At 53.6% G+C, this 17,274-nt stretch overlaps 2 protein-coding genes across 12 annotated transcripts; one reads left to right on the forward strand and one right to left on the reverse strand.

Moving 5' to 3' along the window:
• The first annotated feature begins 1,494 nt into the window (after positions 1 to 1,494).
• Efemp2 (EGF containing fibulin extracellular matrix protein 2) lies at positions 1,495 to 9,389 on the forward strand. Of its 10 annotated transcripts, none has more exons than XM_029472888.1 (11): positions 1,496 to 1,963; positions 2,638 to 2,675; positions 2,905 to 2,953; positions 3,512 to 3,764; positions 4,997 to 5,119; positions 5,564 to 5,680; positions 5,844 to 5,963; positions 7,635 to 7,754; positions 7,838 to 7,964; positions 8,112 to 8,307; positions 9,077 to 9,389. In XM_029472888.1, exons 4-11 carry the CDS (start codon positions 3,602 to 3,604, stop codon positions 9,236 to 9,238), a joined length of 1,128 nt encoding a protein of 375 aa, XP_029328748.1. In that variant the 5' UTR covers positions 1,496 to 1,963; positions 2,638 to 2,675; positions 2,905 to 2,953; positions 3,512 to 3,601; the 3' UTR covers positions 9,239 to 9,389. The 10 variants fall into 10 exon arrangements, with proteins under 10 accessions (XP_029328745.1, XP_029328748.1, XP_029328744.1 ...); XM_029472884.1 differs by having other exon boundaries at positions 3,544 to 3,764; XM_029472882.1 differs by having other exon boundaries at positions 2,558 to 2,675; positions 3,558 to 3,764; positions 9,077 to 9,368.
• A 953-nt stretch (positions 9,390 to 10,342) lies between these two features.
• Positions 10,343 to 15,944, reverse strand: Mus81 (MUS81 structure-specific endonuclease subunit). 2 transcript variants are annotated; one of them, XM_021151702.2, is made up of 16 exons: positions 15,561 to 15,944; positions 15,331 to 15,460; positions 14,590 to 14,672; positions 14,058 to 14,159; positions 13,851 to 13,919; positions 13,600 to 13,685; positions 13,062 to 13,202; positions 12,834 to 12,929; positions 12,615 to 12,736; positions 12,435 to 12,532; positions 11,622 to 11,738; positions 11,440 to 11,535; positions 11,145 to 11,273; positions 10,966 to 11,069; positions 10,611 to 10,694; positions 10,343 to 10,532 (listed from the first exon to the last, which is right to left on the reverse strand). In XM_021151702.2, the coding sequence occupies exons 1-16, from the start codon at positions 15,693 to 15,695 to the stop codon at positions 10,466 to 10,468; spliced, it is 1,659 nt and encodes a 552-aa protein (XP_021007361.1). In that variant the 5' UTR covers positions 15,696 to 15,944; the 3' UTR covers positions 10,343 to 10,465. The 2 variants fall into 2 exon arrangements, with proteins under 2 accessions (XP_021007361.1, XP_021007360.1); XM_021151701.2 differs by having other exon boundaries at positions 10,605 to 10,694.
• Between the last annotated feature and the right edge of the window lie 1,330 nt (positions 15,945 to 17,274).

A 17,274-nucleotide genomic window follows, 5' to 3' on the forward strand; every position in this document is an offset into this window, starting at 1 on the left:
TGGCTGTCCTGGAACTCACTCTGTAGACCAGGCTGGCCTCAAACTCAGAAATCCACCTGCCTCTGCCTCCCAAGTGCTGGGATTAAAGGCATGCGCCACCACGCCCGGCTCACATGCACACTCTACACTCACATTCACACTTATATATTCACATATACTCATAACATACACTCACATACACAGACATTCACACACATGAACACTCTACACTCACACATACATTCACATATACTCATACACTTACATACACAGACATTCACACACACACACATTAACACACTCACACTCTTACACTCACATACATACATTCACATCCATACACACACACACACACACGTGTGTGTCAGGAGTTAGTTACTGGGATTGAACTTTGGATCTTGATAATGCTAAGCAAGCAGGATGCTACTGAGCTACACCCCTCACCCTCTATTGCTTAAAAAAAGTCAGTGCTGGAGAAATGGCTCCAGTATTCCTCTTCCAGGTGACCTGAGATTGGTTCCCACATCCGGCAGTTAACAACTTCCTGTAATTCCAAATCCAGGGGACACTGCTGGCCTCTGTGGACACCTGCACTCGGGTGTATGTACCAACACAACACACAGATACACATATATATGCATCATTAAAAGTTAATTTTTTCTTTTTTTCTTTTTTTTAAAGATTATTAATTTATTTCATGTATGTGAGTGCATTGTTGCTGTCTTCAGACACACCAGAAGAGGGCATCAAATCCCCATTACAGATGGTTGTGAGCCACCATGTGGTTACTGGAAATTGAACTCAGGACCTCTGGAAGAGCAGTCATTGCTCTTAACCGCCGAGCCACCTCTCCAGCCCGTTAATTTTTTTCTTTTTTTTCTTTTTTCTAATCAAGGCGATGGAAGCTGAGGAAATGTCTTATTGGGTAAATCGCTTGCTACACAGCATGAGGTCTGGGTTCAGATTTCCAGCCCTAGCATAAAGGCCAGCTATAGTGGTGATGTAGGTTTGTAACCCTTAGAGGGCCAGGGAGGTGAAGACTGGCAGACCTAAGAGCACTCTGGCCAAGCAATCTAGCTAATTAGAGCGGCGCATGGTAGTGCACACCTTTCATCCCAGAACCTAGGAGGCAGAAACAGGCGGATCTTTGTGAGTTCGAGGCCTCATCTACTTAGTGAGTTCCAGAACAGTCAGAGTTACAGTGTGAGACCCTGTCTCAAAAAGACAAAACAAAAACAAACAAACAAAAAAGATGGAAAGAGGTTGGGTAAGGGAAAGGAAGGAAGGCCGGGTTATTGCCGCTAGCGGTCTGGGCCAGGCACGGGAACCCTGGACACGCAACCCTTTCCCGTCTAGGCCCGCCTTGAGACGTGGGCAACGCGAAGTCCCGCCCATTCACCCCTTCCTGGGCGCCGGAGGCACCCAGACTCCGCCTCCAAGGCATGATCTCCGCTGGGGGCGGAGGCGGAAACTGGGTGGGGGACTTGGATGGGAAGAGGCTCGGGAAAGGGCTGGCACTGGGCCCTAGTGTCCTCCGCACCCAAGTTCAAGCTTGCCCGCCTTCCCAGGGGCTTCCATTCATTTCGGGCCAAGACTACTGCTGCCCTCTCCCCCATATTACTGTAGCTTTGCGCTGGCAGGGCTTGGGGAAGCAGTACCCCAAGTAAAGAGACCACCTGGAGGCCGTAGATGTGGATGCAGAGGGAATTGGACAATTAATTTGGACAATTAATTAAGTTGGACGAGGGTCCGGAAACCTTGGATGAAGTTTTAGGACATCTAAGTGATGATGGTTTAACAGTGGATAAAATTCTGAAAGGAGTAGAATTTGAAGAGCTGAGGATTAAATGCCTAGTACGTTCTAGGAGGCGCAGAATCGGGTTACACGGAGGTGCGAATGCACAGCATGGGATTCTGGAGGCACAGGTTAGATAGGGTCTAGGTGGGCAGAATAACATTTTGAGTGAAGACCCGGGGTCCTTAGGTGAGTTTGGGGGCCAAGCATCAAGGTCAGTGGCCTAAGGATCCAAACTTTGGGAAACTGGCTGGGCGTCCGCAGGCGACTCCAGGCAGCGCCGCGGGGGACCGGGTGGGGGCCTGTGGCCGGCCGGGGCGGAGAAGCCGGGGGGTCGGGGTCCCTCCCCCTGGCGCGGGCTCAGGAATCCGCCGAAGGGCGGGCGGAGGCGCCGGGGTGGGCCGCGGCCGGCGGGCGGGGGGGGGGGGGGGGGGGCGCTTCCTGGGGCCGCGCGTCCAGTGAGCTGTGCGGTCCGTCCGTCCGTCCGCCCGCCCGACGCGTGAGTGGCCTCCAGCGGAGGGAGGGCGCGAGCCGTGTGGCGGCCGAGTCGGTGCTGCGCGGAGCGGGGAGGCCTGCGCTTCACGACCCGCGGGGCGGGGGCGGGGCGGTCCGGGATTGCGGGCCTGGGCCACAGGCCTGCGAAAGGATTCGGTCCCCAGCCCTGGAAGGTTCCAGCCTCAGCACAGTTCTGAGACGACAGCTGGGACCCAGGCTCCCCTTCCAGATAGAGGGAATGGGGGGTGCTGTGGCAGAAACCCCTGACTTCTGCCCACCACCTCCCAGCCTCAGGATGCTCCCTTTTGCCTCCTGCCTCCCCGGGTCTTTGCTGCTCTGGGCGTTTCTGCTGTTGCTCTTGGGAGCAGCGTCCCCACAGGATCCCGAGGAGCCGGACAGCTACACGGTGGGGACCGTGGGGTCACCAGCTTGGGATGGGATGGGAAGGACAGCGAGACCAGGATCCTGGGGAGGCTGCTTCTGGGCAAGATTCTCCCCGGCTTGGTTGGTGGAAAGCTGGAGGCCATTGTGTGGAGCTGACCCGAGCTTGACTCTGAACTCAGGCCCTGGTCTTGGCCTGGCTAGTTGGTGGAGACAGCCAGGGTGGTCACTGGCCACATCGGGTTCCCTTCCAGGAATGCACAGATGGCTATGAATGGGATGCAGACAGCCAGCACTGCCGGGGTGAGTCTCTGTCTGGGGTACTAGCCATCTTCAGGAACTGGGAAGGGGGTTGTTGTTTCCCAGGGATACTTTACCTCCCAGAGCTGCTGCAGGAACTTGATGGCCCTTTTCCCTGTCCAGCTTGGTAGCCAGCCATGCTTCCCTTGTGCCACTCAGTTAGGAGCCCTGCCCCTTCAAGAAGCTGGACAAACGGCCTCTATCCTGCAGGAGGGAAGGGAGCACCTGGCTATTGCCCAGAGAGAAGGAAATATGCACACCTGGACTGCACTGTACTCTCGTAGCCCAGCTCTTTATCCCAATGCAGCCTGGGAGAGCAGGGCATGCCCCGTGGGTCGGGAGGCCTGCAAAATTTCTCTTGGGCAAAGGTAGAGGCAGGGATTTGAGGAGGTAGGAGAATGGAGATACCAGTGTGAAACAGGGGGCCCCATACCCAGTCCTGCCAATCCCTGGCAGGGCTTCTGGGTCAGCAGCCTTAGTTTGCCGAGCAGAGAGAAAGTCTTGCTCTGTTGCTCAGCTTAGAGAAGGCCAAGTTGGGCATCCACCTCCCACTCCCTCCAGGGCCAGCCCAGGTGACTGGCTGTGCCCAGCAGGCCCCTCTCTGCAGATGTCAATGAGTGCCTGACCATCCCGGAGGCTTGCAAGGGTGAGATGAAATGCATCAACCACTACGGGGGCTATTTGTGTCTGCCTCGCTCTGCTGCGGTCATCAGTGATCTCCATGGTGAAGGCCCTCCACCGCCAGCGGCTGGTGCTCAACAACCAAACCCTTGCCCGCAGGGCTATGAGCCTGATGAACAGGAGAGCTGTGTGGGTAAGCAAGGGCTGGGCTGGTGCCTGGGCTTCCACGCGGTTTAGATAGGGTTTCTCTGTGTAGCCCTGGCTGTCTTGGAACTCACTCTGTAGACCAGGCTGGCCTCGAACTCAGAAATCCGCCTGCCTCTGCCTCCCAAGTGCTGGGATTAAAGGCGTGTGTTACCATTCCTGACTTTTTTTTTTTTTTATTTTTAAACTAATTTTGTATTTACTGTACAACGTAATGCGTTCCATCATGGTGTCACCTCTCGGCACGCGTCATTCTCGTTTGTTTTCATCTTCTACTTTTTGGTCCTCCCTAGTCTTTGTTGTTGTTTTGTTTTTTATTTTTTTTGTTTTCTTTTGGGGGGCGATTTTGAGACAGTTTCTGGATTTGATCCCCACCACCACAAAAGCAAGTGTGGTAGCAGACACTTGTAGTCCCACCAACGGGAGATGTGAGCAGGGAGGTCCAAAGGTAAAGGTTACCCTCAGCCGTAGGGCTTTGATTGAGGACGACCTGAGCTGGGTGAGCTCTTATCTCAAAAAGTTAGCTAATTAATTAATTAATAAAAGTAATGTTCCCTGTAGAATACCCCAGGCCGCATGCTCCTTCTTCCCTCTGGCTCCTCAGAGACAGATCCAAATCATCATCTACTGCAGGCTTAGCATGGCCTGCAGGCCCAGGAAGGCCCTAGCAGCCCCTCATTTCCTGTACAGACACACAGGAGCTCTGCTCGCAGCCTCTGGCAGCTTTTTGATCTGGAGTCAGCCTTGGGAACCCTTGGCCTTGGAGGAGGAAAGACCCTGGCCCTAGAGTCAGCTGAGGGGTGTAAATGGACAAGGTTTTGTTTGTTTGTGTATTTATTTATTTTTAAGACAGTGTCTCATTCTGTAGCTCTAGCTACAACTAGCTTGGAACCCACAGAGATCCTCTTGCCTCTGCCCCCCACGTCCTCCCCCAGTGGCGGAGTTAAAGGTGTGTGCCACCAGACCCCACAAGGCCTTATTTTAATATGCTCTCCTAATGGGTACTTCTCCTAGTGACTCCTTGGTGGACTCTTTTTTTTTTTTTTTTTTTTTNTACTATTGGGATGATCTGAATTACACATCCATGATTTAGTGCCAACCACCCACGTGCCCATGTGAATGGAGTCTAGGGCGGTCCGCCTCCTCCCAAACTGAGATACCTCACATGGTCAGGAACACATGGGGGACCTCCAGGCAAAGGCTGAATGGTGTCTCTCACAGATGTGGACGAGTGTACCCAGGCTCTGCATGACTGTCGTCCTAGTCAGGACTGCCATAACCTTCCTGGCTCCTACCAGTGCACCTGCCCTGATGGCTACCGAAAAATTGGACCCGAATGTGTGGGTGAGTTCTGAGTAGCTCTGCTAGGTTCTTTTTTTTTTTTTAAAGATTTATTTATTTATTATATGTAAGTACACTGTAGCTGTCTTCAGACACTCCAGAAGAGGGTGCCAGATCTCGTTACGGATGGTTGTGAGCCACCATGTGGTTGCTGGGATTTGAACTCTGGACCTTTGGAAGAGCAGTCGGGTGCTCTTACCCACTGAGCCATCTCACCAGCCCTCTGCTAGGTTCTTGTTCTGTGACCTTGGTCTGGCTCCTGATCTGATGCCTTACCTCACCCCAGTCCTCTGCTACTAGTGCACTCCTGTCACTAGACACAGAAGACTAAATGTGGGTGACTCAGCCCAGCTCCCTGACGAGGGCAGGCAGGGGTGGATGCTGAGGTGAGCCAGCTCAGGCCCCACCTGGCCTGTGTTCTACTTTCCCTCCCTGCCTCCATCTCAGACATAGATGAGTGTCGCTACCGCTACTGCCAGCACCGATGTGTGAACCTGCCGGGCTCTTTTCGATGCCAGTGTGAGCCAGGCTTCCAGTTGGGACCTAACAACCGCTCTTGTGTGGGTAAGGCTGTGCCAGACAAGGTTCTGGGATCCTGGGTGGAGGTGTGTGAGGTGGGGGCACGATCTTCTTCTTGAGCCCAAGTCGAGTGTGTGTGTGTGTTTGGGGGGGGTGGGGGTGGGCTGTGTCCCTGCTCTCACCCTCCTGTTTGTCCTCGCACCCTCAGATGTGAATGAGTGTGACATGGGAGCCCCATGTGAGCAGCGCTGTTTCAACTCCTATGGGACCTTCCTGTGTCGCTGCAACCAGGGCTATGAGCTGCACCGGGATGGCTTCTCCTGCAGCGGTGAGAGTCACTTGTGCTACTGGATGCAGCATCCCCGCCCTGCCCCCTACCTAGCACTTGCAACATATTGGACCAACCCCAGATGCATAGTCATTTGCTTGGGCTTCCGCACGTCTCCTTGCACTCACAGGCCTCCCTAAGCTCCGTCTTGAGCTTGTCGTTTGGCACTCCCAGCTTGAGGGGATGCTGTGCTAGGGGCTTCTGAAGCTTGCCAGAGAGACAGAGAAGGATGGAGGTGCCAGTCTTCCTGAAAGTTGCTGACTTGCATTGGAATCCTACACTGGGAACAGTTTTCTCTTCTTTCTGGGCACATGTCTACTGCAGACAGGTTATTTGGAGTATTAGGGGCAGTGATAACAGGCTCCATCAAGTCTCAGGCAGAAATAGTGGGAAGTTTATCACTTAAATTTTTCAGTCTCATTTAGTCTGGCCAGGGATGATTTACTTTTGTAAAACAGGACATTGTATTCCTCCAGGTTGGCAGAACTGTGGAAAGCAAGCAGAGAGAAAGTGCTGACTTTCATCTTTCCACTTATGAGATTGACGTGACCTGTCCAAGTTCAGATGGGCAAGATGAGCCGGGCTGGGGTGTGAGCCCAGGCGTCTCACTGTGTTACCTGGCAATGCCCTCATTTACTTTATGCTTTACCGGGAAGCACGGGATCATTGGTGTTCGGCTGTGTGAAAGGAACAAAAGCAAAGAGATAGGATGCTGCTCGGGTGGGGTGGGGGGCACACACTTAGTCCAAGTCTGGGCATTCTGACTGCAGATTGCAAAACTTGAAAAGAGCAGAGCAGTTATCCCCTTGGGGCACCTGCTCATTTGACTGGCACAATGTGGACCCTTTCTAAAATGGGTTAGTAGGACTTAGGCCCAAGCCTCTAGATTCTTGCTGCTTTTAAAGACAGAGTCCATGTAACCCCGGCTGTTATAAAGCTCTCTGTGTAGACCAGGCTAGTCTACAGAGATCTGTTGGGTAGTGCTAGAATCAAAGGCACAGGCCACCATGTTAGGCGAATGCTTTGTTAAGTCTTAAAGTCCTGGGGAAGAGAGGTGCTCCGCATGCTGGAAGGTTCCTTGTTGTAAGACAGGGTCTCGCTGTGTAGCCCTGGCTGGCCTGCAGTCTCTTATGTAGTAGACCAGGCTGCCTCAAACCGATCTGCCTGCTTCTGCCTCTGCCTCCGAGATGTTGGGATCAAACACCCCACTGTTTGTTTTTCAAGGCATGGTCTTGTTATGTAACCCTGGCTGGCCTTGATCTTGATATAATCCTGGCTTGGCTTCCTATGTGGACCAGGCTGGCCTTTAACTTGGTATACTCCTCCTGCCGCTACCTCCCAAATGCTGGGATTATAGACATATAGCACCATGCCAAGCTTCAAACCTTTCTATTCTTTCTCTTTTCTTTTTCCTCTCCCTTTCCTTGCTGAGATGGAACCTAGAGCTTCAAGCGCGTTAGGCAAGTACTCGCCACTGAGTTATCCCCAGCCCCCAACCTGCCTCTGAAACCTCAGCCCCACCCCCGAGCACTGTGGGTTCCTTCTTTCCTTCTCTCTTCCCACATCCAGCCTTATGGGGGTGCCGGGCTTCCTCTCTCTTGGTCAAGGTCTGTGGGACTCAGTTGTGAGGCCTCCCCTTGGCCCAGGGTCCTCATCCCCGCCCTCCCTCAGATATCGATGAGTGCGGCTACTCCAGTTACCTCTGCCAGTACCGCTGTGTCAACGAGCCAGGCCGCTTCGCCTGTCACTGCCCACAAGGCTACCAGCTGTTGGCTACAAGGCTCTGCCAAGGTACAGGTGCTTGGTGGGCAGGAGTTGAGAGGCTGGGAGCTTACTGTGAGTCCTAGAGTCCAACTCCACCCCTCTTGGCACAGATATTGACGAGTGTGAAACAGGTGCACACCAATGTTCTGAGGCCCAAACCTGTGTCAACTTCCATGGGGGTTACCGCTGTGTGGACACCAACCGTTGTGTGGAGCCCTATGTCCAAGTGTCAGACAAGTGAGTCAACCTGATGGCAGTTTGCTGCGGTAACTCCAGAGGTCTGTGGGGCTAACTGGTTTAATCGGGTTGGTGAGGACTCATGACGTCTCGGGTATTTGGGGAATGGGCCCAGCCCTCATTCCTGTCCCATCTTGGGGTCTCTAGCCGCTGCCTCTGTCCTGCCTCCAATCCCCTTTGTCGAGAGCAGCCTTCATCCATTGTGCACCGCTACATGAGCATCACCTCAGAGCGAAGTGTGCCTGCTGACGTGTTTCAGATCCAGGCAACCTCTGTCTACCCTGGTGCCTACAATGCCTTTCAGATCCGTTCTGGAAACACACAGGGGGACTTCTACATTAGGGTAAGGTGCTTCTTTACCCACACTCAACTGACTCAAGTAATCTAAAATAGGAGGTCTGAAGTCGTGTAAGTGGGAGCTGCCGTGCCTCTTCTCCCAAAGCCCTGTCCTAGGAAGCAGGGGCCGTGTCAGAAGTCAGAGATGTTTCCTAGTAAGCATGCTACAGGCAGTTCTAAGGAACGGTCGGTTAGTGGGGTCTGACTCCCAGTACTGCTTTCTCCTGCCTGGCTTTGACTTCCTTATACAGAAAACAAGAAATGTAGTTTCTGCAGGGCTGGGATCAGACTCCAGTCTGCTGGCAAAGGGAAGACAGTAGGGATGCTGGCGCAGGTGTGAGGGCTCTTGCACATGGGTCCTTATGCTGCCATAGGCACTGAGATGTTTGGCATCAAAAATTGCTTTGGGGCTCACCTCCCAGCTCCATGGCAGAACATTCCTCTATTCCTAGGCCCTCAGTTCTTCCTCAGCACCAATTGTCCGAGCGAGAACTGAATACTCCTGAGGGACCAAAGGCCCATCATCCCCAGACTGAGTCATCAGGAGGTCATGATGGAGGGAAAGTTGAGGTGACTAGGGGGCAGGAAGGAACTGCCGAGGAGAGCAAGTGGCAGGGAGAGAAAGGTCTACAGGTTAGAGCTAGGGAAGGACTTGAGCTGGGGCCTCGTCAGACTTTCCTGACTTCAGGCCACGGGAAGCCGGGTGTTGCTGGGGGAGGGTCCTGGCTCATAGGCTAACACCATCTCTATGTTCTGCTGTCCACTGTGCCCTGCAGCAAATCAACAATGTCAGCGCCATGCTGGTCCTCGCCAGGCCAGTGACGGGCCCCCGGGAGTACGTGCTGGACCTGGAGATGGTCACCATGAACTCCCTCATGAGCTACCGGGCCAGCTCTGTATTGAGACTCACCGTCTTTGTGGGAGCCTATGCCTTCTGAAGAAGACCCTCAGGGAAGGGTCATGTGGGGGTCCCTCCCCCCTCCCATAGCTTAAGCAGCCCCGGGGGCTTAGGGATGACTGTTCTGCTTAAAGGGACTATGATGTGAAGGACAATAAAGGGAGAAAGAAGGAGTCCTGGCTGAGGCGGGTGAGTAACCTCAGCCCGGGAAGGGGCTGGCCTGTGAGAGGGGCAGGTGAGTTCCACACAAGGGGTCCTCCCCAGTCAGGCTGAGGTCATCCTTCAGAATTGCCTGAGCAGCGGGGTGGCGCACGCCTTTAATCCCAGCACTTGGGAGGCAGAGGCAGGCAGATTTCTGAGTTTGAGGCCAGCCTGATCTACAGAGTGAGTTCCAGGACAGCCAGGACTACACAGAGAAACCCTGTCTCGGGGTAAAAAAAAAAAAAAAAAAAAAAGGCCCGAGCAGGGAGTTCTGAAGAGTATGTACCTCAGGTCCTCACTCAAGAGCTTGGCTGATACTCCGCCCAGGAACCATGTTCCGGTCAGTGCTAGGAGTTTGGGGTTAGCATCCTAGCCCTACCCCAAGCTCTGCATTTGTACAGGCCTCTGGTCTCCAGTCACTAGAATGAGGCAGCTGGATTGAGAACACTGTTCTCAAAGAAACTTACTGACCAGGGGCCATCTTGACTCCATCTCTCTGACCAGGACATTCCCAGCCCCTAAGGAGTGTTTATCTATTATCCATCCATCCATCCATATTTAGGGTCTGGCTCGATGTAAGTTAAGTACTTATTAAACATGGGTGTGCACAACCCATGGGTGTGCTCCAAGCCCAGGAGCTTGCCTTAAAAAGAACCATGATGTGGTAGCCCACACCTTTTAAGTTCAGGTCTTGGAAGGTAGACCCAGAAAAACTGGGAGTTCTAGGCTAGACTGAGTTACAGAGCAAGTTTTAGGCCAAGCTGGTTTTAGGAGTGGGTAAGGACACTGTACAGGGCTGTGGATCATTGCTTTTTGGAAGAGGAATTGCCTAGCAGGTATGAAGCTATGGGTTCTGCTGCTAGCACCACCACACACAACAGTTGGCTCAGCAGTGTAGTCTTCCAACCCCTGTAGATTTCAGAAGGACCTTGGCATTGCTTCCTTAACAGCCGAGACCACACACATCCAGATTTTTATTAAAGCCCAGGGGACCTCAGCTAAAAGGCTAGCCAGCCTTGGTAGAGATGAAGATGGGTGCTGAGGAGCGAGCGTCTCCTGGTATAGCTCAGCTCAGAGGGCTGTGGCTGCAGTACAACTGGTACAGGGTCCTGCTCAGAGCGGGTCCCAGATTCCTGCAAGACAAGTCAGGAGGAGGTCAGCCTGGTGCCTCAGGTGACCCAGTCTTCTCTCCAGATTGTAATTACCTATACCTCTGCAGACGCCCACACTTGATGGTGCTCAAAAGCATCTCCTGCTCCTTCGTGGTGGCACAGGCATCATAAGCAGCCAGGAGACTGGGGGGAGGGCATACAAAGGCTGATTATCTGGGCAAGCATTAGGAGACATGAGAGGTAAGGCAGGAGGGGTCTAGCCTAGGGTGGAGGAATCTTAAACACTACACATTTCCTGTTTCTGGTGTTAAGAGCCCCTGCTCCATCCTGCCTGCCCTCCCTCCCTGGGAAACGCTGAGACAGAGCCTGCCATGGTCCCCACGCAGAGCCAAGCTCATTCTCCATGAGCACTGGTTGTGCTGAACTCTACCCTCAGCCGCTCTCTGGGGTGTACCTGGCAGGGGTGCTGTACCGATCCACCACGGCTGCGGCCTTCTCCCCACTCAGTCCACGCACCTGCATCAGCTGCCGGGCAAATACTTCTCGCACAGACTGGGCCTGGGGTGGGGTAGGCCTGTGTTAAGGGTGACCTTGGCCTAGGCCACCCAAGCAGAGGTGAGGCAGGGGTGGTACCTTGTTCTTGACAGCTTCTGCATTGAAGTCACTGAAGGTGAGGAGTGAGCAGAGAGGGTGTGTGGAAGGCTTTGCTTCTGATTCAGCATCCCCTGGGGTTCCCCAAGGGCGGCTGCGTAGGGTGTGGCCCTGATGGAAGAGGGGACTGAGGCTAGGGTAGGCTCTGAAGAATAAGTCCCAGCTAGTCCTTTCCCAGGCCTCAGTGGGAGGCCTGAAGAACTGGGACCCCACCTTTCCTTGCTCGGGCAATAAACACCAGGCAAGGGTCCAGTTCTGGATAGAGGCACCTGCTCACCTGGTACAGTCTTTCCAGGCCCTTTGTCAAAAGCGCCAGGTAGCCAGCCGACTCCTTAATATCCATGGTTCGCTTCACAAAAAAGCCATCAATGACCTGGAGAAGAGTACACAGGAAGGGAGCTCCTGGCCTGCACCATGGGCTGTAAAATCTGCCAGCCTGGTCCTGCCCTCCCAGCTCACCTGCGTGTTTGTGACAGCCTGCAGCAAGGTGCTCTCGGGAAGGCTAAGGTTGCGGACAGACCCATGCTCCTCCACTAAGTATACCCGGTGCCCCAGACCACAGCGCTTCAGGCGGAACTAGGAAGGCAGGCAGAAGCAGTGTGGGTTAGGCCCAAATGCCCATGTGTCCAGGCTAGCCATCAGTAACACATTAACACTGCATGGGACCCAGATCCTCATCTTTACTGGCTCCTCTCACATCCTTTGTTTGTTTGTTTTGTTTTGCTTTGTTTTGTTTGAGACAGTGTTTCTCTGTGTAGCCTTGGCTGTCCTGGAACTCACCCTAGACCAGGCTGGCCTTGAACTCAGAAATCCCCCTGCCTCTGCCTCCCAAGTGCTGGGATCAAAGGCATGCGCCTCCACTGCCTGGCACCTCTCATATCTTAAAAGCAACACCACACTAGGCTCTGGTCCTGTAGGTCCTATGAGTCCTGTAGGAAAGCCCTGAACCTCCGGTCATCATACTTTCTCCAAACCTCCCTTGGCCTATTGTGCTCTGTGACCCCTAGGGTTAGCCCTGTTGCCGGGACTTGGGTATAGACTCTGCATTTCTAACCTTAAGAGGTTTGCCTCTTGTTTATCTAAGATCTCTAGGGCTAGGTACTCAAGGGCTCTTTAATTTTCTCCAGCCAGCTGAAAGAGCTTTTTCAACTGTGCATCTGCATGGCTTAAAAGGGGCTTCAAGTGGGTGTGGTTGGAGGCTCTGCTTTGAGGCCACCCGGGAGCTTTTCTAGGTTGAGGTAAGCAAGGAGTGAGGCAGGCTGACTAAGGCACCTTCTGCTCCCGAAAGCGGCCATCAATGATGCTGCTGCATAGGTCATCTAGCCGCTTGCGTTCCACAATGTGGTCCAGGACCAGCTCCCCAGGTCTTTCTGCGGAGAAACCAAGAAGAGCTTTCCTGCCTTCCCTGTCTCTACCTAGGCCAGCCTCCCTTGTCTATCCAAGACCCTTTACCTGGGTCTTTGGGTCTGGTCTCCTGTGCCACCCATACAAAGTCCCCAACGTGTAGCTTGCGTACTGTGTGGGGCACACGCAGCCTTTGTAACTCTCGGAGCATTTCTGGCCTGTGTCCTGCCCTGATATTTCAAGAAGAAAGGCCAGGTCAGGGTGAGCCGGCACTTGCCACATTCCAGCATCCTCAAGTCGTTTTTACAGTTTCCCCCATTTCCTTACCCTCTGGTTTCGCCAATGTCCACACACAACAGCACTCTGTACTCGCTAGGCCTTAGCTCCAGTGGCCTCTGCTGGACGCCCCCCTCGGTGGTGCCACTATAATGGAATGGAGGCTATGCATAAGGCCAGAGCCCCCAGTGCCAGGGTAGTTCCCATAATTCACAGGGGCAACTGGTTCAGCTATTAGTCTCAGGGAGAAAGGTATGGCTGCCCCCATTTCTCTCTCACGGTTCTGACAAGGTGGCTCCTGGAACTGCTGAGTCCTCTCCGTGATGTTCCTCTGGCCTAAAGCCAGTGTGCAGAGTGCTCGGGCCTTCCGCCTCGGCCAGCTTCTGGGCCAGCTCCAGACCCTCTGGTGTGAGTGCATACCTGGGAGGTGAGGGACACATGAAGTCCCATTTTATCCCTGGCACACTCTCCTTCCGTCCATTAGGTGAGCCTGGATACAAGTTCAATGGCTCCCCATCTCCTCTGTGTCCTTGTCCCTCAGATCAGCTTCCTCAGGACCTTCCTAGTTGTGTCTCAGCTTTGTGATGTGTCTCCCAAGTCCTTCCCCTGTCTTCACTCAGCACCACACCGTCCCCCTCCCCTCAGAGGGTTTTACTTTCCAGATCTCCAATATCAGGCTTTGTAGCAGGCAGGCTGGCCATCCCCAGGCTCAGTAGCACCAGGCGTGAGATTTTCGGGGCCATGAGAGAGGCTAAGAATGTCCTAATTCCTGCATGTGTCCCATCCCTGCCTGTGTGCTCCCTGCTGCTCGCCCAACCTGGCTGGCCGATGCGTTCTGAGGATGAGGTTCCTATGGAGGAGGCCCCGGAGGGCAGGCCAGGGTTTCGAACTTCCAGGCACTACCTGTGAAAGGGATGGAGACCCTCAGAGAGTCCCTAATATTCCAAGCCTACACTTCCCGGGCACCTAGCCATATGCCACATTTGGATCAGGCTGCATACTAAGGGTGCCTGCCACGGAGGGAGAGCTACCATGGGATCTACCTGCCCACTCTCAGCGGATGCTCACCCTGGGGGTCTTCTGGGCACACTTCTGCAGCAGCTCCTCTTTGGTTAGGAAGCTGTGGCCATCAGAATTCTGAAACAATGGTTGAAGTGAGCGTAGGTTCAGGTCCAGCGCTCCTCCCCCTGCTACGGGGTGGCCAGTTTGCTTGCTGTCCAGGCTTATTTCTGTGAGCCTGCTGCTTTGCCCCACCCACACGCCTGACTTGCTCACCAGGTGCTCCCTGTAGAGTTGCAGCAGGATCTCTCGAGGACCTGAGTTCTGAGCTGGCCAATAGCCAGCACTGGTGCTTCCTGCTTGAGGCTGGGTGGGAACCTGAGAGAAACAAAGGGGCTCTCTGAATTCCAATGCCCGTCAGCTGAGGTTTCAGCAGGCCCCATGGGCCTGGAGAGGGAGATGAGGCTACAAGGCCTAGTAAATCTGGAATGTGATGGTGGCCAGAGCAAAAGTTGGGGGTATGTGCCAGGCCCAGCCCCAACCCCAGGAGAACAGTAACATGGTACACGTCCCACAACTTCCTGGGCTGGATCTTTTGGTAGCTCTCTTTGGAAGTCTGTCTACAGTGATCCCAATAATCCTACTTAGGAATTAAGATGGTGACTCTCAAAGAGGGTAAGAGACTGTCCCAAGCCAATCTCAATCAATCAGAGCTGGATACAGGGCTGTTCAACCCCTCAAACCAAGAAGTCTTCGCTCAACGACCCCTCCCCCTGTTTAGCTTTCTACTTCCTTTCCCAATCCTCACTGGAATGGAAGAGTCCTGGACTTGCTCAGGTGGCCCTTTGCTGGCTCTCTTCTTTCCAGCTGGTGAGCTGAGGGCATTGTCACCTGTAGAGATCAGAAGAAAGTCAGTCCTGCACACAGTCTGGCTGCCAGGAGGAGCCTACATGGAGGTGCTCAGTGTGTGAATTTGAGTGTCGTATTTTAAAACGTTTTTGTGTTTTATTGTATGAGTGTTTCACCTGTGTGTATGTCTATGTATCACTTGTATGCAATACTAGAAGAGGCCAGAAGTAGGGGCTGGATTCCCCGGAATTGGGGTTTTGGTTTGGAAGCAGGGGCTCATTGCGTCAAGCCCTGGCTGGCCTCGAACTCACAAAGATTCTCTTGCCTCTGCTTCTTCTGAGTGTTGGGATTAAAAGCACGAATCATCATGCCCAACCCAAGTCATGTTTTTGGAGATAGTCTCAGGTAGCCCAGGCTAGCCTCGAACTCACTATGAAATTGAGAATGCTCTTGAACGCCTGAGTCTTCTACCCCCACCTCCTAAACGGTGGGGGTACAGACTTGTTTCACAATGCCACCAGACTCAGTCAGCTAGCTCTGTTCTAGCTCTGTTCCTGAGAACCAGGAGGCTTATGGAGCATCAACAACCACTAGTCCTGGGTCGAACAGCAACCACGTTGTGAGGGGGTAATTTGAAGCCAGAGTAGACACAGCCTGCACTTTAGAAATTTAGGAGACACCAACTCCCCGAGGTGCTCACCGCCCGATGCTAGGTGCTGCTTCAGCTTTTCGTCCAGCATGCGGCAGAGCCCGTCTCCGAAGTGCTGGAGTATCTTGGCTTCCTTCCCGCTGCGCAATGGTAGCGGGTACCGTTGGAGGGAGCGCAATGCCTGGAGAAAGAACACAAGGGAGAAGAGAGCTTATCAAACTAGGATTCACGGATCACCTGGCTCTGCCAGAGCACTGTCACCAGAAACAGCTGGGACTCACCTTTTGAAACACGAAGCGCGTGTGGCGCCCCCTGCTGGCTGCCTCGTCCCGCCACTCGGTCAGCCAACGAACGAAGAGCGGGTTGGGGCAAACAGGCAGCGGACGCTTCCGGCCCAGGCGGACCGGCTCCGCCATAAGAACTAGACTGGCTCTTTCAGAGTCTCAAAAAACCCCTGAGACTAGGATCGCGACAATGCAGTTGGTATAAGAACACTTGTTTGAGGGTAGGGCCTCTCCAACCTAGCAGGGCACCAGCTCATGGAACGACCTTTCGCCATGTACTATGCAGTAAGAGGCTAGCTCGGTGTGCATAGCCTTTCCCTTAGGACCGCCCCCATTCGCCGCCGGCATCAGCCTTTTGGACAGGCCCCACCCAGGCCACGGAGCTTTGACCCACCCTTTCCTCTCACCCAAAAATTCGAGAGCAGACTCTTTTTTTGTGTACTGACTGTTAAAAAGGAGGACAGCGCCCCCTGTGACTGGGAGGGCCGGTGTGGGGTACACTCAGAAACCTGAACTTGGCTTGCTTCAAGGTCTCATAAGGCTATTTCAGGCTCACTATCGTTGAAGAGGCTGGGAAAAAGAGGGCTTGAGAAAAGTGGAGGAGAGAGACGGACACAAACAAGTTCAAGAATATTTGTGGGAGGGACATCGGTGAAGGGGTACAAGGAATGAAAAAAAGGTAAGGCAGAAACAGAAAGATCTCGAAATGTGCCAAGTCGGGGATATTTGTGCACAGAAGACTCAGGCTAGCTGAATGGCGAAGATGTGTATTTAATTCCTCCCTTTCAAGGAGGAATAAGAGGTGTATCCTGGAAGGTGGGGAGTTCGAACGTGGGCACATGGTTGGCTCCCGGGGATGCTATTTAGACACTTCGCTTCTGTGGCTCATTAAAAGTGAAGGAGCCTCAGGGAGGATGAAGGTGGGAACCTTGCTGGGGCAGGGATGTCTCAGGCTGAGGGACACAAGGCTCAATAGAACATAGAGGTCCCTTCAGTGTTGGGAACAACGCACGGTCTTCAGCTGTCACGCTGTCACTCCGGAAGTCGCCGGGAGCCCAATTCGCAGACCCTCTTCTCAGTCTAGCTTTGTGCACCCGCCTCTTTCCTCAAGCAGCCTTATAAGGAGCCTGCAGCTGGCGCTTGGACTGGGCACGCCCTCTGGAGGCTTATGCCCTAATAAGGACATCTAGGGCATCCCGCGACGGGGGCGGAAGAAGTGCGTCTCCAGGGTAACTGCGTGGCCCCTCCCCCCGTTGCTCTGGGAAACTGCTAGTCTCGAAAAAGGTGGAGCCAGCCTTCTCCTTAGGAGGGGCCCTTGGGAGAGGAGGGGGTCAAGCTTCGGCCTCCACCTGGAGCTCCCGCAGTGTAGCCCACGGGTGCAGTCTGACTACAACCCCTTGACTACAACCCCCGGCATCCTCTGCGTGCTGCCTCGCTCCTGGGGAAGCTCCTCTTTTACACCCTTTATTCAGCTTGGGGAGGTCAAGGGCCCCGGTTTCCTTTGCCTCTGACTTGTTTGCGACTTTGCCCTTTTTTTCTAAGAGTTTGAGGCCATGGTCATCGTTTCAGGTCAGAGAAACCCTCCCGGAGTTCCCACCTCAGTTTATTTTAAACTTTTGCTTTCATAGAGATCCTCTTCAGTCTTTGTTAAAATGATCATAAACCTATCAACTCTGGAACTAAATTGAAGTATTCCTTTTCCTGTATCGTG

The sequence above is a fragment of the Mus caroli genome, chromosome 19 (assembly GCF_900094665.2).
Source record: "Mus caroli chromosome 19, CAROLI_EIJ_v1.1, whole genome shotgun sequence".
NCBI classification, from domain to species: Eukaryota; Metazoa; Chordata; class Mammalia; order Rodentia; family Muridae; genus Mus; species Mus caroli.